This window comes from Coenobita brevimanus, chromosome 26, assembly GCF_032717465.1.
Source record: "Coenobita brevimanus isolate Jiangsu-jjx chromosome 26, ASM3271746v2, whole genome shotgun sequence".
Classification (NCBI taxonomy): Eukaryota; Metazoa; Arthropoda; class Malacostraca; order Decapoda; family Coenobitidae; genus Coenobita; species Coenobita brevimanus.
The window spans coordinates 5,652,501-5,662,500 of record NC_136979.1 but is presented as its reverse complement, the minus strand read 5'-3'; the positions used below and the strand labels follow the sequence as shown (position 1 = coordinate 5,662,500).

Below are 10,000 nucleotides of genomic sequence, written 5' to 3'. Positions count from 1 at the left end.
ACATACCTTCCTTTCCCACCTACCAACCTACCTACTTACTTGCCTACTGTATTTATCATCTTACCTTTTTTTTTTTTTTTAATGCAAGGAAAAAGGAGCCAAAGGCCATGAGCCCGCAAATTGATCCTCAAAGTAAAAACAAAAACAAGATAACAGAGAGCCAAATTCAAATTCCGTTCATTTCGAGATACCTGGACACGCTGTTTGAAAGCTTGGATATCATAGGCAGTAGGAAGTACAGAGGGAGACAGTTCCAGAGTTGACCTGTTGCATACATGAAGGAATGGGAGTAACGGTTAACTCTTGCTTGAGAGAGATGGACAGAAAAGGGATGAAATTTTGTTGCTGGACAGGCGCTACGTGCCCGCCGTAGTAGCGAAAGGATGCAAGCAGACATTTCAGAGGAACAGTGACCATTGAAGTAGCGATGGAAAAGAGATAAAGATGCAACAGTGCGGCGATGAGACAGAGGTTGAAGGGAGCCAGTAAGAGGAGGAGAGTTAATGAGACGATATGCCTTTGACTCCACCTACCCACTTTACTTACCTACCTACCGTACCTACTTTACTTACCTACCTACTGAAATAACTATCTACTAACCAGCTTATTGAGTCTGTCAATATCCCTTAACTACATAACCACCTAAGTGCCTAATTATTTGTTTACCATCCACTCACTCGATTACCAGTCAATTTACCTACCTAATTGTCGCATCTCAATCTTGTGAATAAACTACTTGTATACCCATACACCCATCACTTACTTATATCTATCTCTATCTATCTGTCTATCTATTTATCAGTCAGTTAGTCATGCAACATCTCTGTTTCCGTGTCTATCTGTCTACGTACTTGGCTAGCCATGTGTCTGTTCGTCTGTCTAACCAACTATAATCATCTAACATCCATCAATCCATCCATCCATCTGTCTATCCATCCATCTATCCATCCATCAGCCAGTCAGTTACTCAATCAATTTGTCTAAATCTCAGTCTATCTACATAACTGTCTCTGTCTACCTACGTATCCATTTATCCATCCATCTATCTATTTCCATCTACAGGCCTATATCCATCTATGTTTATATCCATCTGTACATCTATCCATGTAGCTATATCTACCTCCTGTCTGGTAGGTGTCATAGCTCTCGCAGATGGAAAACAGCGTCCCCCCCTGAGGCACCACCTTGGTCGTCTCCCGCGCAAGGTCTCTGAGCGCCTTCTTGACGTGCTTGGATGACACCCCGCCGGAGCGTCGAACCCATGTCATCACAACTCGTCCTCGCTTCACATTCTCCATCACGCCACCCTCACCACCACTGCAAAAGAGGGCTTGGAGGTAAAAGGGTAAACAAAAGATAGGTAGATAGATAGATAGACAAACAGAAAGAAAGATAGATAGATAGATAGACAAATAGACAGACAGACAGAAAGGTAGATAGATAGATAGTACTGTATGTTTGGAGTGTATCAAGAAAAGGTCATAATTCTTCATCTATCAAAACTTCAAAATTCTCAGCGCCACCTCACACGCCAAATTATTCACACACACACACACACACACACACACACACACACACACACACACACACACACACACACACACACACACACACACACACACACACACACACACACACAAATGCACTTCCAAAACACTGGTGATACAGAGCCATTGTGATATATACTGTAGTAACACATCCTTAGCATGGTAATGAAGACTAACACTTTCTGGTGACTTCTGAAGCGTGTTATTGAAGTAGTAGAGAGGGGAATATTTTCTAAGTAGCATAGGAGACTTCGTGGCTTATTTATCTCAGCGATTTATTTTGCTTGTCACACCTTGGAACAATTTTATATTTTATTTGGATAATTCTGGTGACGATATTGTTTGCCTCCTCAACACACAAGGGGGTAAAAAAAAAAGTGTAATAATAATTTATAAAATCGCCGAGGAGGAAGTGTTGCGAAGTCTCCAATGTCACCTACAGTACGGCTGTCTTAGCGACTTTGTATTTATTTCATGAGATCGTGAGTGGGGGTATGTACTCTCTGTTCTCCCCTCCCCTTCCTATGCCACTGAAGTTAGTCATTAGTAAAGAAACAACAGCTAGCCCTATATTACCCACTTTGAAGTGCAGGGGCCCTAGGCTAGGCTACCGCAGTCCAGTAGTAGGGCAGATGACCAGACTACTTCCCTTGATGTCATTATAGGATCGAAAAGCCTCCAATCACCTCTTCGGGATGGGATGAAAGGCCGCCACTCCGACCGGGGCGTTACAACCACTGTGCCACCTCATCCTAAGTGCCGTAAATCCTCCCAGTGTGACACAGAGTAAAGGGTGAAGTGCGTGTGTGGTGTAGGGGTGATTTATTGAGAGGAGGTGATATGTGGGGCTCCATACTACACTCCCTCACATGCTCTATGCATTCCTCACGCACTCTTCTCTCATCCTCTTCATTTCCAGTCAGCCAGTCAGTCAGTCAAAGTCAGTTAAGTTTGTCTGTTAAAGCCAGTCTGTCAGTCATTCAAAATCAGTCAGTCAATCGTCAGTAGAGCAGCCAGTCTCACTCTCTCTCTCTAAGCTTGGAAGTACATAGTAAGCATTCTATTTCGACAACGACAGACGATTATACAGAACTTCAAACAACCTTTGGCACCAAAAATTTAAAAAGCCGTCTTACGTCTTTTCTTGATTCCATCCATTCTTTATTGATTGATTTTTTTTTTTTTTTTGTCTGAAATGTGAATTTCCCGCTTGTATTTCCTTTCTTTTAGTGCTGTTTCCCATTTTAATACCTCTTTTTCGTAGTCTCCTTTTTTATGCTATTTCTTTTACTGTTTTTTGTTTTCATCGTTTGTCGGTTGATTTTCTCGCCGTTTCGTTATTTGATTGTCATGTGGCCTTTGTTGCATGATATCTAGGAATTTATCGTTCAGTTAAATTCAGAAATGGTCCAAACTACCTCTATTAATATTTCGGCGAAAAATAAACAGCTTCTTTAGTGCAGTGACGTAGTTTTGATATTGTTCTTGCTACTTTCAGACGATTTTATTCAGCTTAGGAGAGGAGTTTCGAACTGGAGGGGTTAGATACTGCCTTCATTAACCCGTTCACTACCAGGCGACCTTTCTAACTTTTACAGAGTCGCTAGGAAATGGTAAATAAACTTGAAAATACGTCATTCAACTGAGAGGGTATAAATACAGCTTAGACAGGAACATTACTCAGGCAAATGGCTGCTGATGTACACAATATATATACGTGCTTAAAACTAACTTGCCAATCTGATGCTCAGAGTGAACGATAAACCAAGTAGGCCTACTGTTATTTATTTACTTACTTATTTGTTTATTTATTTATATTTTTTATTTTTAGTAGGGTTTATTAATGTATAAAGATTGCTTGTTTATTTTTTGTCTCAAACAGCTGTCAAACTATTCATGGTCAACCTACAGTGAATAATAAATTGAAAAATATGATAAATTTCTGTCTGTCTGTCTGTGTGTCTCTCTCGTTTACGAATGCTGTCTCCGATTCTTAACCCCTTCTCTACGACAACGTCTCGTAATTACTCATACATGATTTGGCCATGAGGAGAGGATGGAGAGTGTGAGACTGACTAGAAGAGTGTATGTGAAGTTGAGGTGTTAGGGAGAGGGGGACGGAGGATGAGATGGGGGATGGGGTGGTGAAATATATAAGGGAAAAGGATGATTGAACTGGAGGGAGGGTAGCCTAATGGCCGAGAAAAGAGTAACAAGGAGATTTGCTTGCAGCCACTCCTTCCAGGATTAAGGCGTTTGTAGACAGGTAGACAGACAGACAGAAACAAATAGGTATGCAGATAGACAGATAGATAGATAATTTTTGCTTCTGTCACGATTTTATTCAGATTAATTAGACTTCTGGGACTGAAAGGGTTATATATGTCATTTATTACCCTTAAATAAGAGACGTGCTTCCTAAGTTACATAATTCAGTGAGCTACTAGAATAATTTTATCACTGAAGAAATCTAGATCATGAATTACGCACATGTATACGTTAACACACACACACACACACACACACACACACACACACACACACACACACACACACACACAGTCACAATTACTGTACACATTCATGGCATGCTGTCATCATTTACATACGCACTTATTAGACCTTCATGTGTACCTTTTCACGTATGCACACCATACTTCATATACAGGAGACACACACGCACCCGAACACGTACACACACACACACACACACACACACACACACACACACACACACACACCACACGAATACATCAAAGATACATGAGCCCACACACACACACACACACACACACACACACACACACACACACACACACACACACACACACACACACCACACGAATACATCAAAGATACATGAGCCCACAGACACAAAGACAGACAGACAGACAGACACACACACATACACACACACACACACACACACACACACACACACACACATTAAAGACACATGGACCCACAACATTCCCGGATAAGTCTATTACACAAGTATTACTCTGTCGGTAGGGCGATAGTGTGCATAGTGGGTGTACATGGTGAAGTAAATGTACATATTGGTGTACATTTATTACCTGTCCGACTGTAGGTACTAATTTGATGATCCTTTGCCTGTGGTCCAGCAGTCCTCCTACGTGCCACACACCTTTACATGTCACCTTTTGGGAGCTAATACCAACCGTCAATATTGAATACATGCTAGGGCGTCTCATTCATGACTGGTGTGATGATATTAGGAGGGATGGTGATGATGATGATGATGATGATAATGATCATTGTTAAAATTGTTATCGTCATCATCATCATCATCATCATCATTATTATTATTATTATTATTATTATTATTATTATTATTATTATTATTATTGTTGTTGTTGTTGTTGTTGTTTAACATTCTGTAAGTTACGTGGGAGGTCAGTAAAACTCGCTGTAACGAAATTAAACAAATAAAATTCCTCCCTGCCACAACCTGGGCTCGAACTCCCGTCCTTTCAAACAGATCCCTTCTCTAATTACGTCACCACCACTGAGCATTACATGAGTACAGTAAAAAAAAAAATGTTATACAAACAGCTGGGGGAAAAAGAAAATAAAAAAGAACACTAACGTTTCTGTGTGTCTTAAAAAATTTGTAAACGTAGCTGGAAAACGCTTACAGGAGCTGTCTTTATTAATTTTGCCTTCATGTTTTGAATAGTAAATGATTCTTCTACTTCTTTTTTTTTTTCTTTTCTTTTTTTAATATAACCCAGAGCATCATTTCTGTATAGTGCTATTTCCACTGATATAGCTTTAAGACGGAACATTTCAACACATGAAATACACTTCACATTAAAAAAATATTTGCACACACACACACACACACACACACACACACACACACACACACACACTCGCTGGCTGGCTCAGTGGTAACGTTCTCGCTGGCCATCTGGTAGACGGGAGTTCGCGCCTCGCTCAGGTTGCGAAAAGTTTCACTGACGAAGTGGGTGGTCACTGTCCCCTTTGAGCAAAAGGGATGGGTGTATGCGTGTGTGAAGGTCGCAGCCTTGCCCTTAGATCGGACTATATGAGCTCTCAGCTCCCTTCCGGGAGGGTAATAGCTGACGATCACGACCATCAAGTGATCCTGACCGACCCGGTGAATTACACACACACACACACACACACACACACATATTATGAAACTGTCGATCACCCAGGTAAGGACACTTTCTGTACATATTGTATAGAGGCCGGCACGCTAAGTAGCACCCCCCCGAGACACCACTTTTAATTATGCACCTTGCCGTCTCCCTGACCCACATTGACCTGTGGAATGCATTGAAACATCGCATATACTCGCAGTCTCCCAATATTTTGCTTACCCTAGCGTCTGTACGATCTTCTTGGTCTTCCTGTTCTTCTCCTCGTGCCTGTTGCGCCTCCCCAGCTCGTCTCTCTGCTTCTTCCTGTCCTCCTCCTCTTTAGCGAAGTCGTAGGAGGTCCAGTGATCTGCATTGAGGCCTCTGGAGGGTTCGGCGCTTGACAGTCCGGAGTCTTCACCGATTTCGTCTTGTTTGGTTTGGTTTGGTTTGTTCCCGATTCTGTTATGTTTTTCTTCGTCTCTGCTTTGCTTTCCCTCATCTGTGCTTTGCTTACCTTCGTTTCTGTTTTGCTTTTCCTCTCTTCTGTCTTGTTGCCCTTCGTTCTGTATTTGTTTTTCGTCGTTTTTAGCTCTCTGGCCGTCTCCCCTGTTCCTCCTTCCCCCTGCCCCCCCTCTATTTCCTCCCCTTCCCCCCACCCTAACAACCCAGGCTCCTCCTCCCCTCCCCCTTCTCTGAGGTGGGGGCATGAACCACTAAGCACAGTGCTGAGTTTCCAGTATTTTCAAGAAGAACTATTTTTTCCGGATATATGAAGAAACTGTCAAAACAAGCTTGTCAAGTCGAAATGTTCATTATCACCCACTGTAAAATATCATCATCGTTATCTCTTGCCACCACTATCACCAAGAGTCACAGTTATCACGTGTTACTGTCTATCACCACTCTCTCCAATCCTATCACCGCCAGTTTGAGTCTTTCACTAACACTACGACAATCATAAAAATAAATACTGCTAATCTACCTCTGTTAGTACTCCGCTAATATCTGCTACTGTTAACCACCTCTAAAACCACCCCTACATCTACCACCATTATCACCACTGCTATACATCCTCACTGTCACCACTGCTGTCTACCACCACTAACACCATTTACCATCTGCTACCACAGTCACCACTGGTGCTATCAATACTGCTACTACCTATCACCTCTAATACCACCACTATCACCACTTAAATTTCTCCCACTACTAACACCATCACTATCACCACCATTATCATCATCATTAATATCTACTACCTCTAACACCAGCACTACACCAGCTGTTACTGTATACTACCATTAACATCATCACTATCACCACTGTCATTCTCTGCTGTCACCGTCACTATCTTTCACCATTAACCACCGCCACACACATCACTATCACCACTATCATTCTCTACCGTCACCATCGCTTTCTTTTACCATTAGCTCCATCGCCACAAACATCACTATCACCACTATCATTCTCTACCGTCACCATCAGTTTCTTCTATCACCACAGACATCATCACCATCACCACCATCACTCTCAACCGTCACCATCACCATCTACTACCGGTACTGCACCACTAGCACCATCTCCACTATTTATCACCACTGCTACTATCTACCCATACTAACATCATCAGTATCACCACTATCACCACTACTGTCACCATTCTCTACCTTCATCAACATCACTACCACTATTTATCACAACTATCACCACCAATAACACAACCACTATCACTAACACCACTACAATCACATTTAACACCACTGCTACGCTCTAACACCACCACTACCATACCACCATGAACACCACTACCACTATCAATCACCACTATCACCACTACAACTGTCAACCATTACTATCACCATTGCAACTGTCTATCATCACTATCACCACTATTATCACCACTGCTACAATCTCCTATCATTAACTCCACGACTGATAACACCAGTATCATCACACTATCACAACTACTGTCACCACAATCATATCATCACTACTATCACCACTACCATCACCACAAGCGTATCACCACCACTACCACCACAGTTATCATCACTATTATCATCTTCACCACTACTATCGCCACAGCTATGTCCACTACTATCACAACAAGCGTATCACCACTACCATAACCGCTATTATCATCACAACAATCACACCACTACCATAACTGCAATCACCACAAGCGTATCACCATTACTATCATCACTACTATCACCATAAGCGTATCACCGCTTTTATCACCGCTACTATCATCACAACTATCATCATTACTATCACTACAAGCGTACCACCACAACTACCACCACTACTGTCATCACTACTATCACCACCACCATCATCACTATCACCACAAGCGTAACACCACTCTCACCGCTACTATCATCACTACTATCACCACAAGCGTATCACAACAACTGCCACCACTACTATCATCACTACTACCTCCACCACTATCACCACTACCATCACCACAAGCATAACACCACTATCACCGCTACTATTATTATTATTGTCACCACAACTAGCACCACTACTATCATCACTACTACCACCACCACTATCACCACAAGCGTAACACCACTATCACGCTACTATCATCACTGCTACCATCACCACTATCACCAGTACAATCATCACTACTACCACCACCACTATCACCACTACTGTCACCACAAACGGTTAAGATGGCGCCACACTTGCTTCCTGTAGCCGAGTGCTCACCCAACTACACCACCACCACACTCCACACTACACTTTCCCCCTCTCTCTCTCCCCCTTCCCCTTCCCCACCCTCATGCTCTCCCCTCTCCCTACCTTCTCACCCTTTCCCATCCTATTGCTTCCTCTCTCTGTCTCCCCATCACGCTCCCCATGCCACTCCCATCCCTTCTCCACCCCCTCCCCCTCTCTCACCCAGTTCCTTCCTCTTCCCTCTCTCTACCCCCCCTCCTCCACTCTCCATTCCAGTGCCCTCAACTCCAAACCTCTCCCTTCTCTACCCAATTGCTTTCTCTCCCTCCTCCCCTCCTTACCTCTCCCTTCCCCATCCAGTTGCTTTCTTTCCCACCTCCTCACTCCCTCTCCCTTTCCCACCCAGATCTCCCTCCTCCATCCCCTCCCACCTCATCCCACCATACCACCTACTCTCCCTTCCTCCCCCTTCTCGGCGGGTCGTACTCTGTGGGGAAGGTTGGCAGCTGGCGAAAACTGATTACTTGCCTTAATGACCTTCATGTAGTCAAAGGGCATATAATCTAAGTCTTTATTTTTCTTTTCCCCCTTCCTCTTCTGTCCTCTTCTGGCGAACTGAAACTCCTCCTTAGTCACTGGTGGTCTTAGAACACCATAGTCGGAGTGAAGGCATGGCATAGATTTGATCCCCAGGAGGTAACTAGTGGCTTTTCGATCATATGCCACAAAGGGAAGTAGGCTGGTCATCTACCCTTACATGTACTGGACTGCGGTAGCCTAGCCTCCGGCCCTACACTTCGAAGGGGGTAATATTGAATTGGCTTTTTATTTACTTTTTTTTTTTTATATTCCCTCTGGCACTATATATATTTTTTCTTTTTGATAGTTTCCACTTTGCCGTCCGCCCGGTCACTTTTCATTTATCTCGTTCTCTTACGATTCTGCCCTCTCTCACGCTCTAATATTCGTCCCTCTTTCCCTTCCTCCTCTGTCACTCTTCCCCCCGTCCCCCTCTGTTTCGCCCGTCCTCCTATACCTCACCTCCCTTCTCTCTTTCACCCTGCCCTATTCCTCTCTTGTTTCTTTCCTCTCCTACCACTCTCTCCTCCCCAGCCTCTAAGTATATGAATGTAACGCTCTCACTGACATTTAACTTGTGTCTCTTTTCTCCACGACATAAAAACATCTTGGGGGCGAAGGATGGAGTATCGTCGTCTCCAGAAAAGCAACATCATTATTTTTCACACATGTATTTTGTTATTTCTCATGGTGAAAAGTTTTTAACCTCTTCAGACTAATGATATATTATTTGTTTTATTCTTGGCGTGACAACGACTGTATTCAGCTTCGGAAAAATCTCTTATGTTGAAAGTTTTAGGGAAGGCTGTAACCCCTCCAGTTCGAAATGTCTTTCCGAAGCTGGGATAGCAAAAAAATATAAAACTTAATTTGACCGAGGGGTTAAATACACTGAGAAGGTAACGATAGCATCCCTTTGCGTGCTATCAAACATGTGCTGTAAAATGCCACTGCAATATATCAATCGTAGAAATATTTACCGGCAAGTAGGTGATGCGCATAATTTTGTAATGATGTAGACTTGATGGCATGGGATAATATGTATAGAGT

General features: G+C 43.0%; 1 protein-coding gene across 1 annotated transcript in view; it reads right to left on the bottom strand.

Moving 5' to 3' along the window:
- The window catches only part of LOC145394141 (uncharacterized), a 13,127-nt gene extending 5,787 nt beyond the window's left edge, over positions 1–7,340 (bottom strand). Inside the window, exons 1-3 of the mRNA XM_080268121.1 lie at positions 7,303–7,340; positions 5,918–6,058; positions 1,121–1,317 (exon numbers count right to left, since the gene is read on the bottom strand). Coding sequence (XP_080124247.1) covers positions 1,121–1,317; positions 5,918–6,058; positions 7,303–7,340 — 376 coding nt within the window. The remainder of the gene's footprint in view (positions 1–1,120; positions 1,318–5,917; positions 6,059–7,302) is intronic.
- Between the last annotated feature and the right edge of the window lie 2,660 nt (positions 7,341–10,000).